The sequence below is a fragment of the Oncorhynchus kisutch genome, unplaced genomic scaffold (genome assembly GCF_002021735.2).
Source record: "Oncorhynchus kisutch isolate 150728-3 unplaced genomic scaffold, Okis_V2 Okis03b-Okis08b_hom, whole genome shotgun sequence".
In the NCBI taxonomy this organism is placed as follows: Eukaryota; Metazoa; Chordata; class Actinopteri; order Salmoniformes; family Salmonidae; genus Oncorhynchus; species Oncorhynchus kisutch.
The window spans coordinates 19,020,718-19,036,778 of NW_022261980.1; the positions used below are offsets into that span (position 1 = coordinate 19,020,718).

The 16,061-nt window shown below is 44.9% G+C and overlaps 1 protein-coding gene across 1 annotated transcript in view; it reads left to right on the forward strand.

Annotated features, from left to right (window-relative positions):
* LOC109877235 (isocitrate dehydrogenase [NADP], mitochondrial) overlaps positions 1-16,061 on the forward strand; it is a 91,207-nt gene that overhangs the window by 33,538 nt on the left and 41,608 nt on the right. Inside the window, exons 7-10 of the mRNA XM_031812565.1 lie at positions 2,721-2,872; positions 6,920-7,032; positions 9,784-9,881; positions 12,952-13,044. Coding sequence (XP_031668425.1) covers positions 2,721-2,872; positions 6,920-7,032; positions 9,784-9,881; positions 12,952-13,044 — 456 coding nt within the window. The remainder of the gene's footprint in view (positions 1-2,720; positions 2,873-6,919; positions 7,033-9,783; positions 9,882-12,951; positions 13,045-16,061) is intronic.

Here is a 16,061-nt window from a genome sequence, read left to right on the forward strand (position 1 = left end):
TGAACAGGAACAGTTAACCCACTGTTCCTAGGCCGTCATTGAAAATAATAATTTGTTCTTAACTGACTTGCCTAGTTCAATAAAGGTAAAATTAATATTAGCCTTCATTGTCAGCTTGGGGATTTGAACTTGCAACCTTCCGGGTTACCGCTCTAACCACTAGGCTACCCTGCCGCCCCAAATATGGAGCTGCAGGATGGTGGCTGTGTAACGTGTATGCTAATAATCAGGAAGTACAGAGAGTGAATTTAATAGAACATGGAACAAAACAAGAAACACGAGTAGCGTACAGACATAAAACAAAGGAACAGAAACAATAACGCCTGGGGAAAGAACCAAAGGGAGTGACAGATATAGGGGTGGTAATCAGGAAGGGGATGGAGTCCAGGTGGGTAACAACATTCTTGATCTGGGTGATCTCTGCTGGGTCAATGTTTTGGCAGAAGCTTGCTGTAATGTGATAAGGTTTGAGACAGGTGCAGAGAAGAGTCCAGACAAGGAATCAGTGGTTCAGGATAAACATAATACTTTACTGAGAAATGGTGGCCACAGGATCACAGTATACTTGAAAAAACAACACCCAGGAAACGAACGCACACGGTAAATAATTCAAGCTTCTGCAAAGGACAACAGAAATCACTTCGTTTAACAGGGAAATCATAATGGGTAAATTGGACACACCTGAGTGTCATCAATGTCTCTAGGATGGTCTCTAACACCCTCTGGTGACAGGTGGACCATGACAGTGCGGTAGCAGAGAGAACAGTCTATGACTTGGGTTACTGTAGTCTTTGACACATTTTTGGGCCTTCGTCTGACACGGCCTAATATGGAGGCCCTGGATAGCATGAAGCTTGGCCCCAGTGATGTACTGGGCCGGACGCACTACCCTCTGTAGGACCTTACGGTTGGATGCAGAGCAGTTGCCATACCAGGTAGTGATGCCATACCAGGTAGTGATGCAACTGGTCAGGATGCTCTCAATGGTGCAGCTGAACTTTTTGAAGATCTGGAGACCCATGCCAAATCTTTTCAAGCTCCTGAGGGGGAAAAGGCATTGTCGTGCCCTCTTCATGACTGTTTTTGAGTGTTTGGACCATGATAGTTTGTTGGTGATGTGGACGCCAAGGAACTTGAAGCTCTCAACCTGTTCCACTATAGCCCTGTCGATGTGAATGGGGGCGTGCTGGGTCCTCCTTTTCCTGTAGTCCACGATCATCTCCTTTGACTTGATCACGTTGAGGGAGAGGTTTTTGTCTTGGCACCACACAGCCAGGTCTCTTACGGCCTCTGACCGACTGTCTCATTGTTGTCGGTGATCAGGCCTACCACCGTTGTGTCATCAGCAAACTTAATGATGGTGTTGGAGTCGTGCCTGGCCATGCAGTCGTTTGTGAACGGGACTAAGGAGGGGACTAAGCACGCACCCCTGAGGGGCCACTGTGTTGAGGATCAACGTGGCATATGTGTTGTTGCCTACCCTTACCACCTGGGGGCGGCCCATCAGGAAGTCCAGGATCCAGTTGCAGAGGGAGGTGTTTAGTCCCAGGGTCCTTAGCTTATTGGTGAGCTTTGTGGGCGCTATGGTGTTGAGCGTTGAGCTTTCGTCAATGAACAGCATTCTCACATAGGTGTTCCTTGTGTCCAGGTGGTAAAGGGCAGTGTTGAGTGCGATTGAGATTGCATCATCTGTTGGGGCGATATGCGAATTGGAGTGGGTCTAGCGTTTCCGGGATGATGGAGGTGATGTTAGCCATGACCAGCCTTTCAAAGTACTTCATGGCTACCGACATGAATGCTACAGAGCAGCAGTAGTCATTTAAGCAGGTTACCTTTGCTTTCTTGGCCACAGGGACTATGGTGGTCTGCTTGAAACATGTAGGTACTACAGACTTGTACTACAGACACTTGCCAGTTAGTCCGCACATACTCTGAGTACACGTCCTGGTAATCCATCTGACCCCGCTACCTTGTGAATGTTGACCTGTTTTAAAGGTTTTGCTCACGTCGGCTGATCACACAGTCATCTGAAACAGCTGATGCTCTCATGCATGCTTCAGTGTTGCTTGCCTCGAAGCGAGCATGAAAAGCATTTAGCCCATCTGGAAGGCGTCACTTGGCAGCTCGCGGATGGGTTTCCCTTTGTAGTCTGTAATAGCTTGCAAGCCCTGCCCCAACTGACGAGCATCAGAGCTGGTGGAGTAGGATTCAATCTTAGTCCTGTATTGACGCTTTGCCTGTTTGATGGTTCGTCTGAGGGCATAGCCGGATTTCTTATAAGCATTCAGATTAGTGTCCCTCTCCTTGAATGCGGCAGCTCTAGCCTTTTGCTCGGTGCGGATGATGCCTCTAATCCATGGCTTCTGGTTGGGATATGGACGCATGACGTCGTCGATGCACTTTTTGATGAAGCTGGTGACTGATTTGATATACTGCTAAATTCCATTGGATGAATCATGGAACATATTCCAGTTTGTGCTAGCAAAACAGTCATTTTGCGCCATTTTCTTATCATTCTGTACCATGCTGAAATTCCATGATACAGATTGAATAGAGGCCACAGTCTATTCACCATAAAAAAGATCACATAAAAACCATATAAAGTTATTGACATGCCAAAGTGGCTTGCCACGGTAGACAGTATCATTCCTTGCTGATTCTTCCCCAGTGTTAACAGTTAATCTAGGCCTGCTTTAAAAGCTCCCCTGTGTTCTCTACAGGAACTACAAGCCAGAGTTTGACAGGCTGAAGATCTGGTACGAGCACCGCCTCATTGATGACATGGTGGCACAAGTCCTCAAGTCCTCCGGAGCCTTCGTCTGGGCCTGCAAGAACTACGATGGAGACGTTCAGTCTGACATATTGGCTCAAGGTGAGACCAACACTAATATATAATATACTGTATATACAGTACCAGTCAAAAGTTTGGACGCCTACTCATTCAAGGGTTTTTCTTGATTTTTACGATTTTCTACATTGTAAAATAATAGTGAAGACATAAAAACTATAAAATAACACATATGAAATCATGTAGTAACCAAAAAAGTGTTAAACAAATCTAAATATATTTTATATTTAAAATTCTTTAAAGTTAACGACCTGACGACAGCTTTGCACACTCTTGGCATTCTCAAAACCATCAAGCGCTATGATGAAACTGGCTCTCATGTGGACCGCCACAGGAATGGAAGACCCAAAGTTACCCCTGCTGCAGAGGACATGTTCATAAATGCTTCACAGAGTTCAAGTAACAGACACATCTCAACATCAACTGTTCAGAGGAGACTGCTTGAATCAGGCCTTCATGGTCAAATTGCTGCAATGAAATCACTACTAAAGGACACCAATAAGAGACTTGCTTGGGCCAAGAAACATGAGCAATGGACATTGGACAGATTTGGACATTAGACCGGTGGAAATCTGTCCTTTGGTCTCATGAGTCAAAATCTGAGATTTTTGGTTCCAACCGCCGTGTGTTTGTGAGACGCAGAGTAGGTGAACGTAGAATCTCCACATGTGTGGTTCACACCGTGAAGCATGGAGGAGGTGTGATGGTGCTTTGCTTGTGACACTGTCAGTGATTTATTAAAAATTCAAGGCACACTTAACCAGCATGACTACCTCAGCATTCTGCAGCAATACGCCATCCCATCTTGTTTGTGCTTAGTGGGACTATCATTTGTTTTTTAACAGGACAGTGACCCAACACAGCTCCACACTGTGTAAGGGTTATTTGACCAAGGAGAGTATTGAAGTGCTGCATCAGATGACCTGGCCTCCACAATCATCTGACCTCAACCCAATTGAGATGGTTTGGGATAAGTTGGACCGCAGAGTGATGGAAAAGCAGCCAACAAGTGCTCAGCATATGTGGGAACTCCTTGGAAAAGCATTCCTCATGATGCTGTTTCAGACAATGCCAAGAGTGTGCAAAGCTGTCATCGAGGCAAAGGGTGGATACTTTGAAGAATCTATTTTGATTTGTTTAACACTTTTTTGGTTACTACATGATTCCATATGTTTAATTTCACAGTTTTAATGTCTTCACTAATATTTTACAATGTTTTTTTTTTTTTTACAAATAAAGAAAAACCCTTGAATGAGTAGGTGTGTGCAAACTTTTGACAGGTACTGTACATACAGTAATAATATATAATGATAATAAAACCATAATGGAATTGTTCAGTCTGACATACTGTCCCAATGTGAGACCAACACTAATATATAATATACTGTTTATACATACAGTAATATAGTTATTATTATTATGAAAACGTTCAGTCTGACATACTGGCTCAAGGTGAAACCACAGTCTAACTGTACATACATATGTTCCAATCATCGTCCAATATAATCTCATATTTTCTCTTAACTTCTAAGGGTTTCATGTTTTTATTGCTGAGAAAGGTCCACCTTGTAGCTAGCAGGAGTCCTCTTAAAGTATAATCACATCAGAAAGTCTGGATGTACAGTTCCTTCAGACAGTGTTCACACCCCTTGACTTTTTACACATTTTGTAGAGTTACAGCCTGAATTTAAAATTAATACAATTTCGATTTGGTATCACTGGCCAACACACAATACCCAAAGTAATTCAAAGTGGAATTATGTTTTTTGAGATATAAAAAAAATAATAAAAAATGAAAAGTTTAAATGTGACTGACCAGCTCAAATCTGGGTTATGTAGCATAAAAAAAATCATTTTACTTTATTTTGTATTTTTACATTGGATAAAAGTAGATACTCAGAGCTACAAAATGGTATTTCATACACTTCATCTGCTTTGAATGTTGATTAACTTGTAAACTCACTTTTGAGAAAAGGGCCTTTGAATGTTTTGGTACCTACTGGAGAGCTCTCCTTTGTCTTCACCCATTCAACATTGTTCACAGTGAGTAGTGTAGTAAAGATGAAGACTAAAAGTGGTAGTAGCCTACATCAAGGAACAATTCCAGTTAAAAAGAAAGTGTCCAGATAAAAACATGTTATAAATATTAGATGACACTTACCCAGACACACTGGTCTAAATTGATGGGTCATGTGAATGAAATGCTACAACCCCCAGCCACATCCAGTGGTGGAAAAAGTACTAAATTGTCATACTTGAGTAAAAGTATAAATCATTTCAAATTCCTTATATTAAGCCAGACGGCACAATTGTAGTTTATTTTTTATTGACGGATAGCCAGGGGAACAATGTACTTAAGTATAAAAAGTAAAAGTAAAAATATAGACTATTTCAAATTCCTTATATTAAGCAAACCAGATGGCACAATTGTATTTTTTTGTACTTTTATTGACGGATAGCCAGGGGCACACTCCATCACTCAGACATGATTTACAAACAAGGCATTTGTGTTTAGTGAGTCTGCCACACTAGTGGCAGTAGGGATGACCAGGGATGTTCTCTGTTTAGTGAGTCCTCCAGATCAGAGGCAGTAGGGATGACCAGGGATGTTATCTGTTTAGTGAGTCCTCCAGATCAGAGGCAGTAGGGATGACCAGGGATGTTCTCTGTTTAGTGAGTCCCACAGATCCGAGGCAGTAGGGATGACCAGGGATGTTCTCTGTTTAGTGAGTCCTCCAGATCAGAGGCAGTAGGGATGACCAGGGATGTTCTCTGTTTAGTGAGTCCCACAGATCCGAGGCAGGAGGGATGACCAGGGATGTTCTCTGTTTAGTGAGTCCTCCAGATCAGTGGCAGTAGGGATGACCAGGGATGTTCTCTTGATAAGTGTGTGAATTGGACAATTTTCCTGTCAAAATGTAACGAGTACTTTTGGGTGTCAAGGAAAATGTATGGAGTAAAAAGTACATTATATTTCTTTACGAATGTAGTGAAGTAAAAGTTGACAAAAATATAAATAGTAAAGTAATGTACAGATACCACAAAAAACGACTTAAGTCATACTTTAAAGTATTTTTACACCGATGCCCAAAGGGTAGCTTTTTAAAGCATTTCATGGCTACAGACGTGAGTGCTACGAGTCAGTATTCATTTAGCTTTTTACGTGGCTCTGTGTGTGGAGTAAAGGTGGTCTAGAATTTTTTTCCCTCTGGTTGCACATTTAACATGCTGATAGAAATGAGGGAAACTGAATTAATTTTCCCTGCATTAAAGTCCCCGGCCACTAGGAGCGCCGCCTCTGGATGAGCGCTTTTCTGTTTGCTTATGGTGGAATACAGCTAATTTAGTGTGGTTTTAGTGCCAGCCTCGGTCTGTGGTGGTATGTAAACAGCTATGAAAAATACAGATGAAAACTCTAGAGGTAGATAGTGCGGTCTACAGTTTATCATGCATGAGATACTCTACCTCAGGCGAGCAAAACCTTGAGACTTCCTTAGATATTGTGCACCAGCTGTTGTTTACAAATTACAAATGTCTTACCAGAGGCTGCTGTTCTGTCCTGACGATAGTGTATAACCCGCCAGTTGTATGTTCTTAATATCGCAGTTCAGCCACGACTCAGTGAAACATAAGATATTACAGTTATAAATGTCCTGTAGGTAAGATGTACGTGTTTTCAGTTTGTTAGATTTATTTTCCCAGCGATTGAACGTTAGCTAGCAGGATGGAAGGCAAGGGCAGATTAGCCACTCGTCGCCTGATCCTCACAAGGCACCCTGATCTCTTTCCGCAAACCTCCATTTCCTTTTCCAGCGAATCACTGGGATCTGGGCCTGGTCGGGTGCCTGTAATAGTATATCAAATCAAATCAAATTTATTTATAAAGCCCTTCTTACATCAGCTGATGTCACAAAGTGATGTCACAAACCCAGCCTAAAACCCCAAACAGCAAGCAATGCAGGTGTAGAAGGTGGTAAGGAAAAACTCCCTAGAAAGGCCAGAACCTAGAGAAGAACCAGGCTATGAAGGGTGGCCAGTCCTCATAGACACCCTCTTGTTGTTGTTGCATAGGTTTTGGCTCCCTGGGTCTAATGACGTCAGTGTTGGTGTGTCCTGATGGGAAGACCATTGAGGCAGAGGCAGCCCACGGCACTGTGACACGGCACTACCGCCAACACCAGAGGGTAAGGAACCTCTAACCCTAATTCTATCCCTGACTCACGCCACGGTAACCAGCAACTGAGCATTAGGACCTTTCCACGCTGGTGGGAAATTCAGTCTAATTGCTAATGCTAATGCTGCTGCATAGCCAGTAACTGTTACAAATATCCTCTCCTCTTGTAGGGTAGACCACCATGTCACTGTTAAAACTATCCTCCTGTATGGTAGAGCTACCAGAACCATTTCACTAGGCATGTTTATACCTGGTTCTAACATGAATTGTTTGTCCTGATCTTGTCCTCCTTCTGATTGTACCCACATTTTTAGATGATAAAAGAATATATACAGTACCAGTCAAAAGTTTGGACACACCTACTCATTCAAGGCTTTTCTTTATTTGTACTATTTTCTACATTGTAGAATAATAGTGAAGACATCACAACTATGAAATAACACATAAGGCACAGGTTGACTACTTTGAAGAATCTGAAATACAAAATATATTTTGATTTCTTCATCACTTTTCTGGTCACTACATGATTCCATGTGTTATTTCATAGTGTTGATGTCTTCACTATTATTCTACAATGTAGAAAATTGTACAAATAAAGAAAAACCCTTGAATGGGTCGATGTCCAAACGTTTGACTGGTACTGTATATATTATTCTATTATATTATTCTATTATATTGTAAAATGGGCAGGATCAGGATTGTCGTGACTTTACTTTCATTATTCTATTGCCTGTTATTTATCTAATCAACTATGTTTAATTGTTACCCGAATAAATTAAACATGTAACAATTAACTCATTAGGAATTTGAGGCACCATGAAAGCGGTTGTTTAAATAGTTACCATCTCCCGAATTAAAATCTGAAGGGTTTACCTATCATAAACCAACGTATTAATCATCACCTCGTGTCATATCATCATTCTGAACAGTCGTAACCTGCATCTGCAAAAAGCACAGCCTTACTTATGATTCAGTACTACACAAATTGGTTTAATCATTTATTTACTAGCTAACTAAATGATAACACAGGATAAACACACACACTTAATACATTAGGAACAGGTCCCTAGCGTACTGACACAACTTGATACAAAGGAGATGGAGAGGGAGAGAGAGAGAGAGACACTTATCGTTGATACATTGGAGGAACTACTCTCACAGTAATCATATACTTTGGGTTAGAGTAACCCTAACCCTAACCCGTTGATACATTGGAGGATCTACTCTCACAGTAATCATATACTTTGGGTTAGGGTAACCCTAACCCTAACCCGTTGATACATTGGAGGATCTACTCTCACAGTAATCATATACTTTGGGTTAGAGTAACCCTAACCCTAACCCGTTGATACATTGGAGGAACTACTCTCACAGTAATCATATACTTTGGGTTAGAGTAACCCTAACCCTAACCCGTTGATACATTGGAGGAACTACTCTCACAGTAATCATATACTTTGGGTTAGGGTAACCCTAACCCTAACCCGTTGATACATTGGAGGATCTACTCTCACAGTAATCATATACTTTGGGTTAGAGTAACCCTAACCCGTTGATACATTGGAGGAACTACTCTCACAGTAATCATATACTTTGGGTTAGAGTAACCCTAACCCGTTGATACATTGGAGGAACTACTCTCACAGTAATCATATACTTTGCACATGAACCGCCGCCCATTTGGAGTAAGAAAGCATTCATGTTTTTATGTGTAAATTCCTTAGTTTGCCATGGATCTCTGTCGGAACCAGGTCCTTCATAAGAAGGTTGTTGAGCCTTTCCGCGGCATGCTTGTAAGGCTCTGATTGTCCAAGAGGGTTCACCCGTCTCTTCCACTGTTGCTATTTTCTGCCCAGTGACTTGTCGTGTCGTCCTGAACAAATACAGAGTTTATTCTCCTTCCATTCGCTCTGGAAGCTGCTTCTTTGAAGATAGGCTAGCCAGCCTTGTTGATGGTTCACAAGGGTGATGAGAGTAGTAGAATACGACAGTTTGAAGAGAAGTAGAATGGTCCCACTTAAATGTGCTTCTCTAGATACTTTACTTTACAGCTAATCAGCCGTACCAGTCATTATCCGTGAGCTTCTCGCCTCCTCTCGCCTCTACCTCGTTGATATTCAGAGTTCGAACCACTTTGGACGTGAGCTGCAACTACACGCCTCTCTGGTCTAAATGTTCATTTCATTACCAATAATTTTATGTACTTTCTGGTCAAAAGGGACAGTTCCGTCAGACTGACACACTCGCTGACCTCACTCGGGCGTGGCTACTTACTGTGCAGTTTATAGGAGACAAATGATCTCTTATGGCTCCTAAAATCACATTAATATCTTAACATAAATACTTTCATCATTGTTCACAATGTAAAGGATGGAGATTTCGTAAATGAAGTGTATATACTTTTGAAGTTACAGTATTTTTTATGACATCACAAAATAACCCATATCACATTAGTTTTCTATAGCTCACCTCTGACCATTCTCCACATTCTTTGTTAAAGTTTCAGTGGGAAAAGTCTCTGTGTTGAACATTCCTGTGTGAATTTGGAGAGGGATGTTCTCTCCTTTAATTTACAATTGGGCGTGAGGTGTCAAAATCCCAGCAGCCCCCCCACCCCCCTCTGTGGGTGAGAGGGTCTGATTTCTGTCATCCATTGCCAAGCTGATCTGATCCAGTCGGATCCTCACAGGACAGTCATGACAGGACGAAGGATGCATGTTAGCGGCAGATAAACAGGGCACTGTCCTCTCTCGTCCTGTAGGGCCGACCCACCAGCACCAACCCCATCGCCAGTATCTTTGCCTGGACCAGAGGGCTGGAACACCGAGGGAAACTGGATGGAAACCCAGACCTCATCAGGTAATAACTACTAAAACGCTTACCTGTAATATCTCAATAACTACTAAAACCATGTAATATCTCAATAACTACTAAAACCCTGTAATATCTCAATAACTACTAAAACCATGTAATATCTCAATAACTACTAAAACCCTGTAATATCTCAATAACTACTAAAACCATGTAATATCTAAATAACTACTAAAACCATGTAATATCTAAATAACTACTAAAACCATGTAATATCTCAATAACTACTAAAACCCGTAATATCTCAATAACTACTAAAACCCTGACCTGTAATATATTGTTATATTAGTTATTGATGTTCGTGGAAAAAGTGACGCCAGAAGAGATGGCTGCCGTTTTACGGCCTCCTAACCAATTGTGCTATTGTGTGTTTTTTCGCGTTATTTGTAAGTTATTTTGGACACAATGTTTCTGCCACTGTCTGGATAGGAGGACATCGATTACTCACCTCGTAGTAAAGTTTTTTCTTTAATGAGTCGGACACAAAGGATTTAATTCAGACACCCGACAAGGCCCAAATCCACGTCATTAACATGAGAAAGCCGACATATTGGGGTGCCTTGTAAGGAACTGACGGCGAGTGGGTAATCTGCCGCTACCATCAGTCCTATTAGCCAACGTACAATCATTGGATAACAAAATAAACAAGCTACGATCGCGAATATGCTACCAACAGGACATTAAAAACTGTAACATCTTATGTTTCACCAAATCGTGGCTGAACGATGACATGGATAAGATACAGCTGGTGTGTTTTACACTGCATCGGCAAGATAGAACAGCTGCCTCCAGTAAGACAATGGGTGGCGGGCCTGTGTATATTTGTAAACAACAGCTGGTGCACGAAATCTAATATTAAGGATGTCTCAAGGTTTTGCTCGCCTGAGGTAGAGTATCTCACGATAAGCTGTAGACCACACTATTTACCAAGAGAGTTTATCTATATTTTTCTTAGCTGTATATTTACCACCACAAACCGATGCTGGCACTAAGTCCGCACTCAATGAGCTGTATACGGCCATAAGCAAACAGGAAAACGCTCATCCAGAAGTGGCGCTAGCTAGTGGCCGGGGACTTGAATGCAAAAACTAAAGCAGGAAGCACCAGTGACTCGGTCAATAAGGATGTGGTAAGATGATGTAGATGCTACGCTACAGGACTGTTTTGCTAGCACAGACAGGAATATGTTCCGGGATTCTTCCAATGGCATTGAGGAATACACCACATCAGTCACTGGTTTCATCAATAAGTGCATTGATGATGTTGTGACCGTACATACATACGAGCTAAATTACTTCTATGCTTGCTTCGAGAATAGCAACACTGAAGCATGCATGAAAGCATCAGCTGTTCCGGATGACTGTACATCACATCAGCTACGCTCTCATCATTCACAAGGCCAGGACGTGTACATTCACATTACCAGGACATGTATTCCGAGCATGCACTGACCAACTGGCAAGTGTCTTCACTGACATTTTCCACCTGTCCCTGACTGAGTCTGTAATACCAACATGTTTCAAGCAGACGGCCATAGTCCCTTTGCCCAAGAACACTCAGGTAACCTGCCTAAATGACTACCGACCCGTAGCACTCCGTCTGTAGCTTGGAAAGGCTGGTCATGGTCACATCAACACCATTATCCCAGACACCCTAGACCCACTCCAATTTTCATACCGCCCCAACAGATCCACAGATGATGCAATCTCTATTTCATCTCCACACTGCCCTTTCCCACCTGGACAAAAGGAACACCTACGTGAGAATGCTATTCATTGACTACAACTCAGCGTTCAATACCATAGTGCCCTCACAGCTCATCACTAAGCTAAGGACCCTGGGACTCAACACATCCCTCTGCAACTGGATCCTGGACTTCCTGACAGGCTGTCCCCACGTGGTAAGGGTAGGTAACAACACATCTGCCACGCTGATCCTCAACACGGGGGCCCGTCAGGGGTGTATACTTAGTCCCCTCCTGTACTCCCTGTTCACTCATGACCGCACGGCTAGGCATGACTCCAACACCATCATTCAATTTGCTGATGACACAGCAATGGTAGGCCTGATCACCGACAATGATGACACAGCCTATTGGGAGGTCAGAGACCTGTCCGTGTGGTGCCAGGATAAAAACCTCTCCCTTAACGTGATCAAGGCAAAGGAGATGATTGTGGACTAGAGAAAAAGGAGGACCGAGCACACCCCCATTCTCATCGACGGGGCTGTAGTGGAGCAGGTTGAGAGCTTCAAGTTCCTTGGTGTCCACATCACCAATGAACTATCATGGTCCAAACACACCAAGACAGTTGTGAAGGGGGCACGACAAAAAGCCTATTCTCCCTCAGGAGACTAAAAAGATTTGGCATGGGTCCCCAGATCCTCAAAAAGTTCTACAGCTGCACCATCGAGAGTATCACTGCCTTGTATGGCAACTGCTCGGCCTCCGGCCGCAAAGCACTACAGTGGTTAGTGTGTACATCACTGGGGCCAAGCTTCCTGCCATCCAGGACCTCTATACCAGGCGGTGTCAGAGGAAGGCCCTAACAACTGCCAAAGACTCCAGCCATCCTAGTCATAGACTGTTCTCTCTGCTACTGCACGACAAGCGGTACCGGAGCACCAAGTCTAGGTCCAAAATACTTCTTAGCAGCTTCTACCCCCAAGCCATAACACTCCAGAACATCTAATCAAATGGCTACCCAGACTATTTGCATTGTTTCCCCCACCCCCCCTTTCACGCGGCTCGACTAACCGGTGCCACTGCACATTGACTCTGTACCGGGACCCCCAGTATTTAACCTCACTACTGTTATTTTACTGCTGCTCTTTAAGAATTTGTTATTTTTTTAATCTATTTTTTACTTAACACTTATTTTTCTTAAAACTGCATTGTTGGTTAAGGGCTTGTAAGTAAGCATTTCACCTGTTGTATTTGGCGCATGTGACAAATAACATTTGATTTGATCAATAACTACTAAAACCTGTAATATACTTAACATGCTGTTGTCTCATTGACTCCTGTAGGTAACTAACCCTAACCCCTGTTGACCTGTAGGTTCTCCCAGACTCTAGAGAGGGTGTGTGTGGAGATCGTGGAGAGTGGTGTGATGACCAAGGACCTGGCCGGCTGCATCCACGGCCTGGCCAAGTGACTACATGCATATATACCACACTATACAGTACAGTCATGTCCTTAGTATAACCCTGGCCAAGTGACTACACTAGACAGTACAGTACAGTCATGTCCTTAGTATAACCCTGGCCAAGTGACTACACTAGAATGTACAGTACAGTCATGTCCTTAGTATAACCCTGGCCAAGTGACTACACTAGACAGTACAATCCATTCATGTCCACAGTATAACCCCGGCCAATTTAAACCTATGACTCAATCAGATTGCGGGTTATAAACCAGTTTTAAAGCTGGAATCCATAATGGTGAAACTTTTTTTCTGTTTGCGATATTACAACAGCAAAGAAGTTACTTCAAACAACCAATACTGTTTTTTTAGTCTCGGAGCTCAGTTAGGGTTATGTCTCTCCTCTCCTCCGTTAGGTTTAGGTCTCTCCTCTCCTCCGTTGGGGTTAGGTCTCTCCTCTCCTCCGTTGGGGTTAGGTCTCTCCTCTCCTCCGTTGGGGTTAGGTCTCTCCTCTCCTCCGTTGGGGTTAGGTCTCTCCTCTCCTCCGTTGGGGTTAGGTCTCTCCTCTCCTCTGTTGGGGTTAGGTCTCTCCTCTCCTCTGTTGGGGTTAGGTCTCTCCTCTCCTCCGTTGGGGTTAGGTCGCTCCTCTCCTCCGCTGGGGTTAGGTCGCTCCTCTCCTCCGTTGGGGTTAGGTCGCTCCTCTCCTCCGTTAGGGTTAGATCGCTCCGTTAGGGTTAGGTCTCTCCTCTCCTCCGTTGGGGTTAGGTCGCTCCTCTCCTCCGTTGGGGTTAGGTCGCTCCTCTCCTCCGTTAGGGTTAGATCGCTCCGTTAGGGTTAGGTCGCTCCTCTCCTCCGTTAGGGTTAGGTCGCTCCTCTCCTCCGTTAGGGTTAGGTCTCTCCTCTCCTCCGTTAGGGTTAGGTTAGGTCTCTCCTCCGTTAGGGTTAGGTTATGTCGCTCCTCCGTTAGGGTTAGGTCTCTCCTCTCCTCCGTTAGGGTTAGGTCTCTCCTATCCTCCGTTAGGGTTAGGTCGCTCCTCCGTTAGGGTTAGGTCGCTCCTCCGTTAGGGTTAGGTCGCTCCTCTCCTCTGTTAGGGTTATGTCTCTCCTCTCTTCCGTTAGGGTTATGTCTCTCCTCTCCTCCGTTAGGGTTATGTCTCTCCTCTCCTCCGTTAGGGTTATGTCTCTCCTCTCCTCCGTTAGGGTTAGGTCTCTCCTCTCCTCCATTAGGGTTAGGTCTCTCCTCTCCTCCGTTGGCGTTAGGTCTCTCCTCTCCTCCGTTGGTCGTTAGGTCTCTCCTCTGTTAGGGTTATGTCTCTCCTCTCCTCCGTTAGGGTTAGGTCTCTCCTCTCCTCCGTTAGGGTTATGTCTCTCCTCTCCCGTTAGGGTTAGGTCTCTCCTCTCCTCCGTTAGGTTTAGGTCTCTCCTCTCCTCCGTTGGGGTTAGGTCTCTCCTCTCCTCCGTTGGGGTTAGGTCTCTCCTCTCCTCCGTTGGGGTTAGGTCTCTCCTCTCCTCCGTTGGGGTTAGGTCTCTCCTCTCCTCTGTTGGGGTTAGGTCTCTCCTCTCCTCCGTTGGGGTTAGGTCGCTCCTCTCCTCCGCTGGGGTTAGGTCGCTCCTCTCCTCCGTTAGGGTTAGATCGCTCCGTTAGGGTTAGGTCTCTCCTCTCCTCCGTTGGGGTTAGGTCGCTCCTCTCCTCCGTTGGGGTTAGGTCTCTCCTCTCCTCCATTGGGATTAGGTCGCTCCTCCGTTAGGGTTAGGTCGCTCCTCTCCTCCGTTAGGGTTAGGTCGCTCCTCTCCTCCGTTAGGGTTAGGTCGCTCCTCTCCTCCGTTAGGGTTAGGTCTCTCCTCTCCTCCGTTAGGGTTAGGTTAGGTCTCTCCTCCGTTAGGGTTAGGTTATGTCGCTCCTCCGTTAGGGTTAGGTCTCTCCTCTCCTCCGTTAGGGTTAGGTCTCTCCTATCCTCCGTTAGGGTTAGGTCGCTCCTCCGTTAGGGTTAGGTCGCTCCTCTCCTCTGTTAGGGTTAGGTCGCTCCTCTCCTCTGTTAGGGTTATGTCTCTCCTCTCTTCCGTTAGGGTTATGTCTCTCCTCTCCTCCGTTAGGGTTATGTCTCTCCTCTCCTCCGTTAGGGTTAGGTCTCTCCTCTCCTCCGTTAGGGTTAGGTCTCTCCTCTCCTCCGTTAGGGTTAGGTCTCTCCTCTCCTCCGTTAGGGTTAGGTCTCTCCTCCGTTAGGGTTAGGTCTCTCCTCTGTTAGGGTTATGTCTCTCCTCTCCTCCGTTAGGGTTAGGTCTCTCCTCTCCTCCGTTACGGTTAGGTCTCTCCTCTCCTCCGTTAGGGTTAGGTCTCTCCTCTCCTCCGGTAGGGTTAGGTCTCTCCTCCGGTAGGGTTAGGTCTCTCCTCCGGTAGGGTTAGGTCTCTCCTCCGGTAGGGTTAGGTCTCTCCTACGGTAGGGTTAGGTCTCTCCTACGGTAGGGTCAGGTCTCTCCTCCGGTAGGGTTAGGTCTCTCCTACGGTAGGGTTAGGTCTCTCCTACGGTAGGGTTAGGTCTCTCCTACGGTAGGGTTAGGTCTCTCCTCCGGTAGGGTTAGGTCTCTCCTCTCCTCCGTTACGGTTAGGTCTCTCCTCCTCCGTTAGGGTTAGGTCTCTCCTCCTCCGTTAGGGTTAGGTCTCTCCTCCTCCGTTAGGGTTAGGTCTCTCCTCTCCTCCGTTAGGCTTAGGTCTCTCCTCTCCTCCGTTAGGGTTAGGCTGCTCCTCCGTTAGGGTTAGGTCTCTCCTCCGTTAGGGTTAGGTCTCTCCTCCGTTAGGGTTAGGTCTCTCCTCCGTTAGGGTTAGGTCTCTCCTCTCCTCCGTTGGGGTTAGGTCTCTCCTCTCCTCCGTTGGGGTTAGGTCTCTCCTCTCCTCCGTTAGGGTTAGGTCTCTCCTCTCCTCCGTTAGGCTTAGGTCTCTCCTCTCCTCCGTTAGGCTTAGGTCTCTCCTCTCCTCCGTTAGGCTTAGGTCTCTCCTCTCCTCCGTTAGGGTTAGGTCGCTCCTCTC